The sequence below is a fragment of the Branchiostoma floridae genome, chromosome 11, assembly GCF_000003815.2.
Source record: "Branchiostoma floridae strain S238N-H82 chromosome 11, Bfl_VNyyK, whole genome shotgun sequence".
NCBI lineage: Eukaryota > Metazoa > Chordata > Leptocardii > Amphioxiformes > Branchiostomatidae > Branchiostoma > Branchiostoma floridae.
In genome coordinates this window covers 15,298,936-15,317,524 of record NC_049989.1, presented here as the reverse complement: position 1 = coordinate 15,317,524, position 18,589 = coordinate 15,298,936, and the positions used below count along the sequence as shown (strand labels likewise).

The window sequence follows — 18,589 nt, the reverse complement described above, 5'->3', positions numbered from 1 at the left end:
AGATTTTTTGTCACTGTTGAGGGTCATATTGACATTGTTCACATCTGATCTGACATTATTACACAAGTAAATTCCAGCAAGAAGTTTATATAATTACATAGACATGTCTATGTGGCCTCCTTGATTCCAGCAACGTGCATGCACCATTACCGATTTACACATGTTGAAGATAACATAATGATCCTCAATTTAGCGTGGGTGTCAGAAATAATAGCGTGATGGCCCGTTTAACCCTAAAATGCACTTGTAAACCAGTCCTAGGTTAATTTCTGAAGTGCCAGTAGAAGTCTTACCCATAGAGTGCTTTTGTATTGACTTGCATTTGATTGACGTCAAAGTTGTAGGTTAATGCTTCCATGACGTACATGTAGAAGTTATGTTCAAGGTTGTTAGTGGAAAAAAAGCAACATTTCCTGCCTTCCATATGAACTTTCCGGGAAAATTGTACAGGTTGACAGCATGACCCTCTCTCCCTCAATCAGCCACATTTCTGTAAGGCCTAGGGAAAAAATTATGTGTTTCCTATTTCAGTCCAGAAAAAAATTAGGGTTGGTAAGTAGGGTTATCTTTTTTTCTTGTAATTTTTTTCAGGCTGACCAAAGCTCTAGTGATACATATTACAATAGAGTTGAACAAAGTAAACTGAAAGACATGAGGACACTTGTCTTGCAATGTGAAACTTTAATTTTGGGCCTAATTGATACATTTATCCTAAATTCTATCTCAAAGCTATGTGACTCCACTGCTAGGGTTGGCATGTTTTTCTAGGTGGTTAGAGAAACAGGAAACACAACATTTTTTCCTAGGCCTAATACACTGTGCAAATCATGTATTTCTCCCATTGTGGTAAAGATGACTGACGTGTACAAAACGGAGCATGAAATGCTGAGTGTGTATGTGCATTTAGGTAGAAGAGGATACTCAGAGTGAGACACAAGATAAAAGCTGTCAAATGCAGGCAATGAAAATATTTTTAGATTCACCATCACTCACTCACTCAAAATTACTCACTCACTTAAGATGTACTAGTATTGAATTGTTCAGCCCCGGTCTGCCTAAACAACCTCAAATGGCTCTAATTTGCAGTGTATATAATGCAACAACCTTGCGTGGCATCGAAGGTTAGACATCCAGGTAATAAGATATGCCGAAAAGTTGGCACTCTGGATACATTGCTTCTGCATTTAAGAATGTAAAAGACACAAGTCCTAAGCATTTAACATTATTTGGAGTTAGTCTGCTGGTTTCAAGATTGAAGCAGTGTCTCGCCACCATGTTGGGTCATCTGTGCTCAATACTTTCTATAGTCCACAGATAACAGTACAATAAAAATGTGGATGCTGTTTATTCATAGATTACAGCATAGCACAGTTCTATCATTGTCATCTTACAATTTGATGTAATTTTAAAAAGATTTTCCTGGTGTAAAACCTGGCCACAGTATTTGTCCATCAACATCCTGCTACCACAGTGAACAATTTTACAGAGTCCACAAGGCTTTGCATTTCTTAACAGTATCATGTTGATTTCTATCTTCCAGGCCTTGAAGAGAAAGGAGAAAGAGTACGAGCACGAAATGGAGCGGTTAGCAAGAGAGAAGATTGCCACGCAGCAGCGGATAGCACAACTGAAGATGGAGTTACGGGAAGAGCTGGACAACCAGGAGAAACCACCACCATGGACACAGGACGACGACCAAGCATCAACTTCTACAGCATCAGGTAAGAACAGCGTAGGATTTCTTGCTCCTTGAATGATTTCATCTGATGATTAGAGATAAGAGTTTATTCACAACCAAGGAGTGTCCCCCCCACTAGCATCTGCTTTGGTGGGAAAAAACATAGTTATTGTCTGTCGTTTTCCAGCAGTCGAGGGTTAGACATATTTTTATGTAGATGTGGAGGCTTCATATTACTTTTACTGTACTGTTTCTGTGCAAACAATTTCTAAAAACGGCTTTAGAATGGGATTGACTTAGTGTCTTACAATTCTATTTTCTGTTTCTCTTCCACCTACTCCAGAGGGTGAAGACAATATGAAGATCAATGAAGATGAGGAGGAAAAGTTGTGGCACCCGACCGCCCTCACCTCGTCAGTGGGCGGAGCAACCGCATCGGTTCCAATGGACGTGTGTACCACGCTCCTTCCTACCAAGGACACGCCCTCTTACACAATCCTCAAGAAACCAGCACTACAGCCTTACACCATCATCAAAGAAACCAGTCCGTTCCGCGTTCTGAAAAAGGACCATGTCACGGCGAGCTCTACTACCGCAACAGAGAACGCACCATCTACCGCGTCGAAACAGACCTCTGCTGGTTCGCCAATACTTCCGCCGAAAAAGGCCAACGTGTCGTACACGATTTTCAAAGAGGTGTTGCCGTCACATACCGTTGTAGGCAAGACGACAGCACCTTATACTGTTGTAAAGGAAACGACGTCTTCGTACTCACTAGTGAGAGGGACAGCACCTTATACGGTGATTAGTAAAACGACAATTCCCTCTGTTACTATCAAGGAGCCTAGTCCGTTGTATAATCATGTGAAGGCTGCAACTGTCCCCTACACGATTATCAAGGATGGGACTGAAGCCGCTACTGCAGCAACTGCCACAAAAAGAGTATCCTTCTCCGTAGTAACAGAAGTGAAGCCGACAACACAAGCGGTGCCGAATGTCATAGGAAAAGAGAAACCCATTGCTGCATCCAGTGCTGCTAGCAGTGCAGCTGGCCCGCCATCTATACTGAGACAAGGTGCCCTTCAACCAGTTTTCGTGAATAAAGAAAGTACTATGGCGTTTCAGACATTACCGCAGCCTCCGGTCGAGGTCCGAGTAGCACTGGCTCCGGCACCCGAAGTCAGGATGCAAACCATGGTAAAAGAACTCACTGCCAATCAACCTGTCACCAAGGCGACATCTCTGCCCAATAAGGCTGTGAAGAAGACCACGGCTGTGGGAATACAGGCCACACCCGAGGAGTTGTTGGAAAGGAAACCGCAGGAGGATGAACCGCCAAGGAGACCTGGTCCGAGTATGGCCAGTATCGCAATACAGGCGTCGCTGCCCAGCGAACCAACCAAGCCCGAGCACCTCAGTAGACCAAGTATGAACCACACTGCCGTGCAGGCCTTCCACCCAAGCCAGTTCCATGTGGTAGCCGCTCATGATGCCAGAACTGAACACGGTTTACATCCCGCGGTTTCAATCCCTCACCTGGGCACTTCTCACTCTGGTATTGGACATCCAAGTCTGCCCCCCACCCAGCCCAGCATTGCCAACCTAACTCGCATGACGCCCATCACTCTGGCCTCCCTGTACAACACTCCCACTGTAACCTACACCACCCCTATCACCATTACTCCCTACATTTCTCCAACCATGACCCTGACCTCGCTGCGACCCCACGCGGTCCCGCACGGATCGTTACACTCGTTCATTCCACCCACCATCATTCCTACCCAACTTGGTGGTACCGCGGCGGCAGCCATTCCCCTAAGCATCACCACCCAGCGCTTGCCCATGTCCGCGCCGCTACTGCCGGCCACCATCGCGCGAATGGCCCTCCCAGCAAACTCGCTCTCCTCACACATCTCCCCTGTTACCATGACAACCCGGTTCTCGCCCGTCCCAGTCTCGGCCAACGTACACCCAGCCGTGCACCCGGCCATGGCGAAACCCCCGGGTCAGGCTGTCGCAGGACAGACAATGGCAGCCATATCAGTTCCCGCGCCAGTCCTTACAGTCGCATCGTTTGTAGCACCTACACATACTGTAACCACTACCAAGAATCTATGATGAAGGTCCTTTAGTAGGTATTTTTATGGTCTTAATGAAGCAATAGTGTGGTACAAATGTATTTGTAAATGGTAAATGAATTTGAGTGAGTTGGTGGGTGGGAGTTCCAACAAGTGATAGAAGCCAGTGTGTTCATATTGCATCATCAGAATGTCAAATTTTATAAAGACATGTAATAGTTGCAAGGCTATTGACTTAATTAATATATGTACATAGATGCAACATCTCTTTAAACAAATTGTTAAAGCTACAAATGTGAAAAATGTTATTTTCTTAATAGGCATCTGTATCATGAGAGGTTTTTTGTCCCCAATATTGCCTACTTTCCTCATTTATTGGCTATGACTGTTTTCTTCACATGAAAAATCTTCCCAAAAGTTTGGTCCCATTACTCCCATAGTTTCATTCGAATTCATCTAGAAAAAGTAGATCCAGCGTGAGTGCACTCCATTGAAATTACTGGACGTTTTGCAGCACAATAGTTATTGTTACAAAATGTTTTGCCGCGCAACAAACACAGTCTGTGTTTCTCTGTACATGTACCTTGAAGCCCAAGCATGGTGTGTTTAACATATGGGGGGATATCAATAAGTTCTCTGCCTCATACAAATTTCGTTGCACAACTTTGTGGTATGAAGCCTTTTATCAATATCCTCCAAATTTCAAATCATTGCAATCATTACTTTCCAGGCTACGTCTTTTTGAAAATCAGTAGGAAAGTGGCGAGAGAAACAAGGGTGAACAGACGTGTGGTTCAAGTTCCCAATGCCGTAAACTCTTTAAAAGACATTTTCAAAATGTTTCATAATGATTCTCTTACCATTTCAAGTAAAAAGGAGCGGGTATTTGACTTTCAGCAGAGCAAGTTGACCCGCACACTCCAGGTCGCAGCTCAATTGTCGACTCTTTTTCCTTCTCTCTTACCTAATGTTACTGGGTGTAGCCTGCAAAGTAACGATCAGAATGATATGAATTTTGGTACACATTCAGAAAAGACTTTATACTTGACGTCTATGCTTCAAAATATTTTGCTTATTGATCAACCCCTGGTATATACATCACAGTTGTAGTAATCAGTTGCATCATTTTGGATATTCATGGCTTGAGGCACAATGTTTATATTATTTTTATGGCTGCTATAAGACTTCCCTTTTACTAAGGTGTTACAGAAGACCAAATACCTTTGAGCAAACTAGCCTTCTGAGAACACTTATAGCAATACCAATGATTTCACCGACTGGCAAGGCATTAGCCTGATTAAATCTCCCTGTATAGCAGCCTGCCAGCCTCCTCTGAGGGGAGGGGCCAGTTACAACCCTGACAACAGAGTGTGTGTTACACAAACTAGCAAGGGTTATGCTGAAATTAAGATGTGCACTTCAAAATGCGCACTTCATAGCACTCTTCCCAGGATTGAAAACCAGGAAATGTTTGTTAAATAATACTAGTATGCAAATTCACAAATGAAACAAAAGATAATGAACCGTGTGTGAAAGAATGGCCTAACTTGTCCTTGGCACTTACAAAATACAGACTTTTTAGTTACAGACAGATATCATTCAGCTCAGATAAACTTTTTGTTGAAATACAACAGTAGTGTTTGTACAGTTTGTATCTATTTTTATTATTGCCGGAAGTTTTCTTAGTAGAAAATTGTCCTCAAGCCAATTTCTTTGGATAAAAATTCCACTTACAGTTGTGTTCTGTAGCATTCTGAATACACTGAAATGCAATTCAAACTGTACATTGTGAAAATTAAGAACAGATTCCTTTGCCCAACATGGCAACTACATTGCACATTCATATTTGAAATACAAATGTATCAGAAAGCCTGTAGAATTGTTTTGTATTTGCCTGATACATGCAATCATGTTGAGGTCACCTAGGTAACCTAGCTATGTTGAAGGTAACATAGTTATTATAAATTATCTTGTCATAACCTGAAAATGAAGAGTATCTGCTCTTTGTGGTTTCTCATTGAGTTGCCTATTTCTACGAAAATATGACAAATTTGTAGGGGGAGGGGGGCAGAATATCCAATACCAGGTTTGCCCAATCAAAGTCAAAGGGTAACAATAGGGTACTAGTATGTCCAATTCAGAAAAAATGGTGTTATTGGGTAACATTACTGACTTGGAGGTAGTCAACTATTTAGTACATTTCAGTCAATTAGCATAACGAGTATTTTCCAGAGTTGTCAAGCACATGTAACAATATAAGAGTAGTGTGGTGGATTTTGCTATGGTGTATCACAATATACAGATGTGCATGTGGGATGTGTATATATCATTTACATATATGTATAAAAATACACTTATATTACTGTAATTAGAAAATGTATCATGACATAGAGGCATTTTTTAAAAAGAAAATGCAAGATGATTCGAAAGAGTGTATATCTCTTGCCTTATCATGTACAATGTACAAAAATTCTATTTTCTCTCATATCTAAGTTATATCCGATCCCCTTGTTTTTATCCATGGCCCTCTATGAATATGTTTACATTTAGAGAGTAAAATGGATACAATAGTCCATATATGAAGAGACATATAACTCTCTGTTCACCGTTTCATGGTCTTTTTTCCATGTCTGTTGTTAAGGTGTATTTAAAAAGAACAGACCAAATCTGGTATGATTTGTATGATAGTTGTTTTTGTCACTCTGTTGATGATAATTCTTTCCTGTCCTTCTTGCCTATTTTCTATTCATGTAAATGTGATTGTGAATATTATTAATGTTACATAACTATGGATGGAGGCTGAAACTGATCATGCTTTCATAAGTGTTCATGTCAAAACTGGAAAAATTAAAGAACTCTTTGTTTTCGAAACTGTGTGTATTTTTTTCTTCTTTCATTTGACTCCCCTAAAGTCAGATGATATATAGTTTGTATTTTATATAGTATCATGCAATTTTGCAAGTTTTTTTTTTTTTCCAAACCCCCTTCACACAAATGTTAAGGGGTTTTGGATAACATTTGTGATAAGTTTCATATATTTTGATTGGAAGAATATTCAACTCATATTTGTTCTAAATTTTCAAACATTTAAGAGTTATATTTGAACATGTTTGAATTAATTTATATATGTTGGAAACATTTTGAAAAGTTTATTGCTACCACAAACCCAATTACAAGTTGCAGAAAATTGTTTTGTTTTTAAACCGGTTCTGTTTGAAACTGTGGAACCAAAATGACGGCCTGGACAAATTTTCAGTGACTCCCTGCAATGATATCACACGTCGACAGAGAGCGCTTTACTGGATCCCACTTGTACGACGGACTTCAGAGTGGTGTTAGGCTGTGTTAGGCAAGTTAGTCTCCAAGCAGACAAGTCAGCTGGGACAACTAAGTTGCCATGGGAGTTCTGTTATTCTATTGCAGTCGACCGGGCGGCCAGTTAGCCCCTAGGCCACTCAAGGGACTGGAGAAATATGGCCACTATAGACAGGTGGCCACTATAGAGAAAATATTGCTCAATTGACCATGAGCAAGCTACACTAATCTCGAACCAGATCCACTGTGTGTAATGTATACTTCCCGTTTGACTCCCTTGGCCGGCTACACTCCTTGGCCAGCTTTGATACTATCTTATGGCACCGTAGGATCTGCTTGGAGATTAAGCTACACATGATTTCAGTTCCCGCTAATCTTTCTCACCAAGTAACATTGTCTCGATCGGTAAATTCACCGACAAAGACTTGCACTTTGAATTAATGCTCAAGGCATGCATACCTTCTGCTACCGCCAAAATGACCCTGTCAGGAACTCCAAATCCTCGCAAACTACAATTTTAAACTCGGTGCAGGAAGACATAAGGCTGCAGTAAGGTTGCAATAGGCAGTGTTTCTGTATCAACGGGACCGGACATCTTGTAGCCGTGGCCGCGTTAGACAGTTGACCGCTAAGCCTATTTCTTAATCATTACGAATCCAAGGGACCGACAAAAAGTGGCCACTATGGCCAGGTGGTTGCTATGCAAAGGTGGCCGCTAATACAGGTTTGACTGTAACTCCTACTAGACTTTTATTCCTAACTGGCCAAAGTCCCGTATTACTAATCTCCAACCAGACCCACGGTGCGTAATGTATAGTATCAAACTTCCCGACTCTCTTAGCCGGCTATGCTCCCTGGCCAGCTTTGATATCTTATGGCACCGTAGGATCTGCTTGGAGATTACACCCTATTACTATTCGATCCTATTCGGCCAGGCGAGATTCTGATAGAGACTATGGGGCACTGAAGTACTCTCCAAACAGTTGGTGGGGACGATTGTGACCTTCTTTTTATGTATACATGTATGCCTAAGTTTTCTGTCTACCGGGCCAACCACCGGCAGACAGAAAACAGCGCACATGATAAGGCAGTCACAATCTTCCCCACTAGCCTCTGTGCATAGTACGGAGGGGAATATGGGTGGGTACCGGTACAGAAAATTCAGGTCCAAGTCCGGTTCAGGTCCAAAGGATCAGGTCCGCACCTGAACCTGGACCATTGGTCCATTTCACTACAAAGAAATCTGTTTGGTGGAGTATTTGACTTGCACTGGTGTTTTAAACTCCTACTGCACCTGCAACTACACCTATACGATTGACTGTAAAACTTGGTAGAAATTACTATAAACTCTACTCAAATTCACTCTTGTTATTTTGTTCCACCTGCAAGCGCCGGGAAAACGTGTGAATGCCTGATAGAATAATCTGGTAATTTTCTAATCGGTCCAATTTCCGGTCCAACTAACTTTTTCAGGTCCGGTTTTTCTGGACTGGTCCAATAAGAAAAACTGGTTTTGTACCGGTACGCTATACCGGTACGCTGTACCGATACCCAGCCCAAATGTACATAGTATAGTATTAGTATATAGGGGTGGGTACCGGTACAGAATATTCAGGTCCAGGTACGGTTCAGGTCCAGAAGATCAGGTCCAGGTCCGGACCTGAACCTGGACCCAATTCAGTATGTGAAAATATGTGAATGGACGGTACTCAAAACAATGGTCCATTTTCTACAAAGAAGTATGTTTTGTGGAACATTTGGCCAAGAGGGCCTAGTGGAGGCTACCATTTTGGAAGATCTTATGTGCTGTTTTCTGATAGCAGTGTTTCCAAGTAGCCCCTGTTTTCAGCATACGGCGGTCATTAATTGGTTAGTTTGTTTTATTGAGATTTCTATTAGTGATCGCTACTCTTCCTATTATTATCAATATAAGTGAAATAAAATGATGCAGATATGGCAACTAAAACATACAACAAAATACACATTAGTTTTAACAGAAAACCTAAAAAAACTCAGGTAGTCGATGTACAAGACCCCCGATGCTTGTGTTTTGTATAGTTTTATATGCCTCTGTGAAACGAACTTCATGATGATAGTTGAATAAGTTAATCAGAAAGGTTGGCACTTTGTAATGACCTTGCGTCGAACGTAGCCATTTTCAATGCGTTGATTTTGTTGTTGACGCAAAAATTTGTTACTGTACACAAATCAGTGTTTCATCCAAACGACAGCTACATGCACTAACTTTGGTTTTTAACGATTTCAGTCCAGCACTGTGGATGAAAACAAACATGGTTCACTTCTGCATAATGAGACAATTGAAAAGTTACAGAGCATCCGAAGTTACAGCGCCCCGCGTTAGGCGAGATCCATCAGAGAACGGTAGTATACGCAATCGGAAAAGAACATCATCCTTATATCTCACGTATGGTTAAACTTATAGTATACTTTATACTTTCAAAAGCCCCTATATATGCAAATGCGTCCCCAATATGCAGAGATGCTTGAATTTCTTTCATTTGAATCGATAGAATTCACCGCGAAACTTCACCGTATCAAATCTTGGTAAAATTCAACTACTATATGATGTACGTACAATTTGATGATCTTCATGTAAAGCGGGAGTCACAGCAACCTGCATTTATGTTACGTTCTGAAAGAAGTCGCTTTTCTCCATGGCTCCAGTGAAGCGTTCAGCTAGCAGTGAACATGGCCTAGATTACGCCCAAGGACATTCAATTGGTTTTGTCCGAAGAAAGCCGGTAACTAGATGCTGTTTTAATATTTTTCAGAGAAATGGCACTGACGATTTTCTGAAAGGACCATTCTTCCTGACGTTTTCGCTATAAGCTAGCGGCAAGCGACTAGAAAAATTGATCAACGAAAAAAAGAGAGCTGAACTGATGGTATCAGTATCTATCACATCGATCATAACCTAGACGTGTGCAAACTGAAGAATATCCCAGATTCGTACATTTGCTGGAAGATTGTCCAATGTCCACGCACATTCATTTTCCATATTCATATGTTATATGCTCGTTTTCGTTTGTCGCTTTACTTTTTATCATCGGTCAATTCATGATGTGATATTATGATGTTTCACATTTGAACAAAAATCGCTAAATTGGCAACGTTCTTAAAACTTTTTGAATAGTATACGGATAAAACCCCGATACAACTGGATAAAACCCCGAACCCATTGCAAATGCTAGTAGCTGAAAAACCGACCGTGTGATGTTTTGGAATTGGCTCTAAACAGTTATTTCGCAAGGCCGATCCCACTTTAGGGGACGTCTCAAAATCAATCCCTGGTTAGGTTGGGTTGCATCGGTTGCACTACTCACACAATCCTGTTTTTTCTGTCTGTTGATCCATAATATCACACCATATGCATTTTACACTGTATCATATTCATATATGTATATTTGACAAAGAACCAAACGAAATTTGTACACTTCTATCAATTAAGTTTAAAGCATTTCAAAAGAGCCACCCCCTTTTTGAAGGACGTCTTTTAAAAAAAATCTGGTTAGACTAGTCGCACTCTAGTTCCTCCGATGTTTATCACTAAATTCTTATTGATAACATTACTTTGTAAGGCCCATCCCCCTTTTTAAGGACATTTAGAAAGCTCTAGATCTTGTACTCGCACTTGTCATGTGTTCTTCTGTTGTTTATCAGGCAATTCTTGTTGTATCATAGTGTATAATTGAGCTAAAGCCACACGAAATACGTACCGTCAAATATTTCGGAAGGACCACCCCCTTTTTGAATGTTCTGGTTGACCTGGTTGGACTGCTTGCATTTTTATTTGTGTTCTTCTGATGTTTATCAGGAAATTCTTTACTGTAGCATCATCGTCATAAGTCCACAACAATTTTATTTGTTGTCTCTCGGATTTTTTTTTTTCAGAAGATAAATTGGGTCAATCGGTCAAAAAAAAAATCAAAAGAAAAAAAAAACTTTTCAAAAAGTTGGGGGTAGGAGGGATCGGACAGGAAAACCTAAACTTTCAACATTTAGGGGGTCCCTGGTAGCAAAGTACAAAGTTTGAAGAAAAATGATAAACGTACCGTCCAAAATAGGCACGTACAGCTACTGGGATTTGAAGCCCATAGTTAATTTGAGAAAGGAGAGGCAGTGGAATTTTGTCAACACGATGTGTGGCCATCAATTCAAAAAGTCTTCTTTTTTTTTCAAATCGGAGAAAATAGTGTCGGAAAATCCGAGAAACAACAAATAAAATTGGTGTGGCCTAATTTTAACAAAAATCTCCCGAAAATGTTTTTTCATGAGGCCCATCCCGTTAAAAAAGCTCTGGTTCGGACTACTTGCATTTGTGTTCTTCTGTTGTTTATCAGGCGATTCTTACAGTAGCTTTGATATGTATATTTCAACAAAAATCGCAGAAATTGCTAATTCAGTAATTATTTCATAAGGCCCACCCCCCCTTTCAAGGACATTTCGAAAGCTCCGGTTGGACTACTCGCGCTCCATATAAGGGCAGAAGTGATGACGTAGGAGGTGGAGGTAATTTACACGTGGGGGCCATTCGAGTTCACTCCAGTGCAGTTGGTGCTACCTACATGGAGCATCCAGAAATGACCGGCGATTCTGTGGTCCAAAACGACACTTCCAACCCCTCAAATCACATCCAGGAAGAGGTGGGAGATGAAGGAGGGACCCAGAAAGCTGCCACGTTATCCAGTTCGGTAAAAAATGGAGGTAAGTTGCGTTTTTTTCCCGTTCGCGAAGGAAGTGTACGCGGCCGGCATGCAGCGAGTTGCGCCGGTGCTTCTACTAGCTAGCCACACACTCTCTTATAAAAGACTTAACTGCCGTTCTGATAATCGTTCAGTACATTAAACAATGGTTTCATAAAGCTTTTACTCGAATATTTTTCTTTTTTGAGAAGAAAGCATTACAAGAATCTACGATCGCGTGGTTCCAATCGCAAATGAGGAGGGGTGACCTACAAAATAATGTAATCTCGAACTGAGGTTGCATAAAGTCGTCGACGCAAGCGCTCACTACATACGCCGTCACGAGGTCGATGTCGTTACGAAACATTACATGAATCTACTTTCTCTCTTTCTTGTTTCTTGAGATTCTGTGAAGATTGTGTCGTTTCTTTTTTAAAAAAGATTTTGTGAGGGTTTTGAAGTTCCACGTTGTTGGAGCAAGGTCATGCCGGTTGATGGCATTGTGGGAAATTGGGATGACCTTTGAACAGGCTGACAATTCGGGGGGAGGGGGGCGTGTCAGCTGTTTTTGGGGGATAGGGGAAGAAATTTATGTTTGAAATTATCAATTCCACGATAAAATAGTGTTATAGGCTCATGATATCAATTAGCATAGTTGACATGATTTAGTATGGTTTTATGGCAGAAGAAATGTAAATTTCTGACTTTAATGACATTGTGATAACATCTGTCAGTTGATTTTCAAAAAGCATTGGATATAGAATTTATGTGTTGGAGCTATAATAGATTTGTACGTATTAGTATGGCGTCGGTTGCGCAAGCCGACGAGCGATAGTAGCAAGTCGTAGTAACTGATCTACCGTCTGTTGGCTCAAGCCAGGTGAGCTATTGTTCACCTGGTAACGGCTGACTGGGTCAGGTGTGCAGGTAGGTATTTACCTTCACCTGAGTCTATTGTTTCTCAGGTTTCTGTAGTCGGAGTTCGGTGACAAGAAATGGTATTACAGTAGATAACAGTTACGTATTACCGTACTATTACGTGATTGATGCATTATAGTTGCAAGGGTTACCATAAATGCCTTTAATTTCACAATAAGGCCTAGGAAAAAAAATTGTGTTTACCTACCCTAGAAAAACCTGCCGACCTAGACTTTTTTTGGGTGGGCAGTAGAGTCACATAGCTTCCACTAAGTTCCAGTTAGAAAATTTTTATTCAGCCTGCTTCCTACTGAAGTAAAACACTGCTTGTCCTATCTAATGAAGGATAAATATATCTATTAATTTATACACAAAACTATAGTTGGTCATCAAAAGACAAGTGTCCTCATGCATTTTAGTTTACTTAGTTTATAACTGTATTGTAAGTTTAAAGGATTCGGAAAGTTACGACTGAATTAGCAATGTAAATGGTGGGTAGGACAGCTATCCTATGTTAATTGCTATCATAAATAAATGAATAAATAAATTGCTATTTAGGTATCAATGACCAGTGTTTTTTTAGATACAGGGAAAACAGTGGCTACACTTCTATCAAGTGTTCTCACTTAGCAACACACTTTAGCTGTTTATTAAGATGAAATCAAAGATGTATAGAATACTACAGTACACCTGCTAGCTATCCTTCTGCGGTTTTTGTCCAGAGGGAATTAAATTGCCAATGGCAATGGAGACATTTGCTTGACAACGTCAAAGATTTTTCTCTTCCCCTTTTTTGGTACAGACGCCTTACAGTCTCCCAGTTAAAGGTAGCATGTTGCATAAATGGTAAAGTTGTTTTCTTCTGTTTGAAGAAAAATATAATACCACAAAATCATTTTAAAAATGACAGGTCTATGATTGAATAAATCATTAGCTTTAGTGGCTGTGTGATGTAATTCATTAATATGTAGAAATTTATTTTCAAGTGAAATCTGTGGTTCCGCACTCTATTTTAGTCTATTCTATTGCATGTTGTTCTATTCTATCCTATCCTATCCTATACTATCCTATCCTATCCTATCCTATTCTATTTTATTCTATTGTAAGCTCTTCTGTGACACTGGTACTTTATATCTTTTGTCTTTGTTGTAAAATGTGAATCTATGTTCTACAAAAAAAAAGAACTATAGAAATTCTATATTCTATATTTGTAGTATCCAGATCAGAAATCAAGCAACATACTGGTAACTGCTACTGGTAAAAGAATTACTCAGCAGCTTTAAAAAAAAAAAAAACTTGTGACATGGAAAGCTCCTTGGCAATGCCCTGTCATCATAGAGCTGAATGTTGTAGTAGGATTTTATAGCCTTGTTGTTATTTTTCTTACGTATCTGTAAGATCTTGAGGCAGAGATCCATGTAGCAAGTAAATGTTATGGAAATTTACATCCATGCACGCGATGATGGTCAGCATGACAAGTATTGAAATGGGAAAATATGTTGTGGTAGCCTTGATCATTGTACTTGTAAAAGTATACCCTTAGTGAGGAATTAGCTTGTGTAGTTGTAGAAGTGAAACAAGTTTGGTAGTTTTGTGGAAGTGGTGTCACTTGTGTGATAGCATTCAGGGTACCAGTGATAGAAGGTCACCACTATGGTGTCACTTTCTGCAATCTTGAATACTGGATAATAAGACTTGTTGGCTTGTCGCTTCAATTCTTGTTACATCGTTTACAGTCTCTGTTTTAAAAATGTAGTCATTGTGACTTGTCTTTTTTTACGCATCTTGTCAATATTTTTTCTGCTCTTGCATTCAATTTGTGGTCTGTAGTGGATGTCATCCATAAATTTGCTATGGCCTTTCCATAACTTACTGAACACCCATCTATCAATCTCTACCTGCAGCTGTTCACTATACAGATGGTAAATCCTTGAGGAAGACACTAGGATCCTATTCTCACCACCAGGGTTCTCTCCTCTCTATTTCCCCATGAAATTTACTGTCTGTGACACACATGTGGGCAGCAGGTCATTTAGAGGTCGTTGTAGACACCCCTTGTAAATCTTGTTGTAGTCAGTAGTTCCTTTTCTGTTGATAGATAAATCTATTACAAACTCATTAGACTCGTGTGTACTTATAAATCGTTATAATATCTGTTTTTATACCACTTGAAATGTTGAGTGCATGGCTATTTCAGTTTATCCTGAAAAGTTTAGTTTCTTGCGCTTCTGCTTTACTTTTAGACAGTTTGTCCACATTCAAGGTTGAAGGTTAGACAGTTCCTGATTGTCCATCATAATTAGCAGTTCAACCAATGAGAGAATTGACAATTAGTATTTGACCAATGATGAGAGAGTTGCTATGTGCCAATCAAATGAGTGTATTTTTCTGCTTTTATTTTGAAACTGTGGGTTGACTGAAGTGTCTTAAAGTAGAACTCACCTGAAAAAGTGACCATTAGGTCATTGACCTGTGAGGTCAGATCCTAGGGTTCAACTTCAACTTGAAGTTCAAGGTGAAGTGAAGAAACATGGCAGGTGTCTTAAGCTTGGTTTTGTTGCTCGAGCCTTTTTTTAAGTTGAGGCTCAGTCCAATCATATTATTTCTTAGGATTTATATACTTTGGATAAATAAATATGAACTTGAAAAGGTTTTAAACCTCACATATTACAACTTTAGTGACAGCTTTTTTTAGAATGTATGTATTGTCAATAAAAGTTTTCATTTTTCTGATACTTGTACAATATGCTGTGGTTGAGTATGTAAAAAAAATACTCCTCAAACTTCTCATGTAATGTCTTTCAAATATGTGCCACATTTGGTAGTTTAGTCTTCTAAAGGTAATTTGTCTAGATAACATTACCCATATTGGCCTACCACCCCTCCTCTAGAGTGTAAGGTGATACCCAATGGCACCCCAGTTATACAACAGGCATTTGGCAGATCACTGCCATCAAGCATTCTAAAGAGGTCACGGAAAACTCCTTTGGCTTTGACGGAAGGGTACATGTTTAATCATATCGTTGCGTCTATGGATTGAAAGCTCTCCCATTGTGCGTCCTCTCGCCCCCGTCTTGCTCGCGTTTCTCAAGTTTCGGCCATGTTTTGTTGGCCCCATTCATGATGTTTTGCTGGGTAACGTAAGCTGGTCTGTGTTACGCCACTGCCGTCGGTTAACACCTTACGCAAAGCGGCGGCACCACGAGTATGGGCAACAGCTGTGCGTGTGCATGTTGGGTTGTACTGCGAGAAAAGATGTCGAAGCTACGGATAAGAGACGAGGAATCGCATCCAATACTGCAACAGGACAAGTCGGACGCCACCGACGATTACTACGGCTCCGTAAACCCTTCGGAGACCAGCTTGTTTAGTTCCGTACCAGACCTTATTCCGGAATCGCATCTTACGACGAAATCATCAGAAGGTATACTGGTTGATATCGGTTTCTCTCTGAGCTTTTAATTTTAGCATGACTAATTGCAAATGTCCATAGCCAGATTCATGTCACATGTTTCACAGCTGCACATGTATTACTAATGCAGGGCAGGTATCAGGAATTAGCACTTCTATCTTGATGTATACAAATGTATCCCTAAATGTATGTGAAACTACACTTCCATTAACGATACACACTTAGTTCTCCCTACGCCAGGTATACACCTGGTCCATTATATTCTCAGTCCCTTTATTTAAGGCTAACATTGGTATGTCTGTCAATGTATATATACAAATGTTAACCCTGTGTTAGATTTATTCGGTATGCATCCTTAGCTTCAAGTCTACCCTTGACTTGTCAGCGTGTTCTTGAACTTCTGTCTCGCAAACATTCTTCCTCCGTCACTCTAACTGGGTTAACAATTGGCTAACATTGGTATGTATGTCAATGCACAGGCGTGTATATACAAATGTTAAACCATGTGTTAGTTTCATTGGGTATGCATCCTTAGCTTCAAGTCTACTCTTGACTTGTCAGCATGTTCTTGAACTTCTGTCTCGCAAACATTCTTCCTCCGTCACTCTAACTGGGTTAACAATAGGCTAACATTGGTATGTCTGTCAACGCACAGGCGTGTATATACAAATTTAAACCCTGTGTTAGTTTCATTCGGTATGCATCCTTAGCTTCAAGTCTACTCTTGACTTGTCAGCGTGTTCTTGAACTTCTGTCTCGCAAACATTTTTCTTTCGTCACTCTATCTGGGCTACTGTCCTAGTAAAAGTTGATTGCTATTGCTTCGAAAGATTGCACCACGACATGTGTGTGGTTGTCTCGTAAATGCTTGAAAAATTAGAGCTTTTGTCCATTTTTGCAGTAACCAAAAGCGGTCTGTTTAAAATGTCGCACACAGAGAACGATTGATTGATTGATTGACAGAGAACTGAAGCTTTGAGGCTGGAAGGCATCCAGGCTAATTATTCGTCGCTGTATTTGGTCATCCCTCCCTACTGGCCGAAACCAAAAGCACTTGTACAACACATGTTGCGTCTGCTTTATTAATGAATCCTGAATGACAGAGATACTGCAGTATTATTGGATAGCAGAGTTCTACCGTGTTATAGCTGGTATATTCAAGATCAACGACTTTATTGCGCAACAATTGTAACAGTTACAATGTATGGCAATGTGAACAACTATATACTAATACAAATAACTAACAACTAATGTAATATAATATAACAGTATAAACAATCTAGTGAGTATCATAAAGCATTATCTCGTTTTTGCAATGAGTTGTAAATAAATTGGCCAACGTAGGCAGATATATGAACAGGACATGATAATATCAAATGGAATACCTCTGATGAATGTCTGTCACCTTCCTCAGGGCAAAAATTAAGTACCACAAAAGTTACAATACTATATTATATTGTTCATCCCTTATTATTAAAAATACAAGCTTAGCATTTCTTTGTATCAACGAGCATAGTTTAGTTTTTACGTCCTAAATGTGGTTGCTAAAAATGTATATTGCTTTATGCATGGAAATTAATTTAAATATGTTGATTGACCTTGAAATAGTGTGAGGTTATTATGAAGTGTGAAATTCCCAGCTGGTGTACTTTAAAGGTATACTACGTCATTTTTTTACGTAATTTGAGTGACCCCCCAGAACAAGATAGTACAGTACATTTCCACAAGTCAGGCTGCCATGACTCTGTTATTGGTCAAGTGCCAGGGGCAATCTGATCCCTCTGTCCAAACAGCTCGTATTTCTGTACCCTTCGCTGGCAGTTGGTCAAGGTCATGTGCTTGGTACATGCATGTGGTCAGGAAGACATGCAATGATGATTATGACTGTCAAGTTTATCTTTATAAAGGAGACAGCCTTTCTATAACAATTTATGATTATAGAATTTAGAAATAGCGAATTCTCAATTTGATATCATCAAGGCCACAGTTGTATCGGTAAACCATGGTACTGTAATTATAAATTAATTTTCTTTTGGTGTTTAATTTCACAGTGAAATTGGAAAAGAGGTTTGTGCATTGTGCAATTTTTAGTTCAAGGTCGAAATAAAAACACATATTTGCAATGTCATTATTTCTCCAAGCAGAGACACTGCAAAAATGAAATTGAATAAAACCTCCCCAAAAAGGTTAACTTTTAGGTAAAACCTCCCAAAAAATTTGCAGTATTGCAGGCTTAGCTCTTGTTAAACTTGTGTATAGCATGTTACATAATATGTAGTCCTATTTGTACATTTATTTCTTCAAGTTCAACACATGTACCCGGCCTAGTATTTGGTAGGCTGTTGCGGTTGTGCAATTTCATTCCATGACAACGGAGTTTCCCTTTTGACACTTTCCAAATTAGAGCCGCAATGACGATTAGGGCCCAAATCTTTGGGACGTCCTGTCAGTTGCCATGGTAACAGCGGTTGTGGGAATGCCTCAG

At 40.0% G+C, this 18,589-nt stretch overlaps 2 protein-coding genes across 4 annotated transcripts in view; both read left to right on the top strand.

Moving 5' to 3' along the window:
- Positions 1–6,627, top strand: part of LOC118426121 (nascent polypeptide-associated complex subunit alpha, muscle-specific form-like) — a 16,536-nt gene extending 9,909 nt beyond the window's left edge. The window contains exons 5-6 of the mRNA XM_035835380.1: positions 1,541–1,721; positions 2,022–6,627. Of these exons, the coding sequence (XP_035691273.1) occupies positions 1,541–1,721; positions 2,022–3,796 (1,956 nt within the window). The 3' untranslated portion in view covers positions 3,797–6,627. The remainder of the gene's footprint in view (positions 1–1,540; positions 1,722–2,021) is intronic.
- Positions 6,628–11,505: 4,878 nt separating this feature from the next.
- Positions 11,506–18,589, top strand: part of LOC118426376 (clustered mitochondria protein homolog) — a 39,842-nt gene continuing 32,758 nt past the window's right edge. Inside the window, exon 1 of one of the 3 annotated variants that reach the window (XM_035835717.1) lies at positions 11,506–11,796. In XM_035835717.1, coding sequence (XP_035691610.1) covers positions 11,658–11,796 — 139 coding nt within the window. In that variant the 5' untranslated portion in view covers positions 11,506–11,657. Of the gene's footprint in view, positions 11,797–15,658; positions 16,117–18,589 lie in introns of those variants that run through there. The other 2 variants (XM_035835716.1, XM_035835718.1) reach the window with 2 other exon arrangements.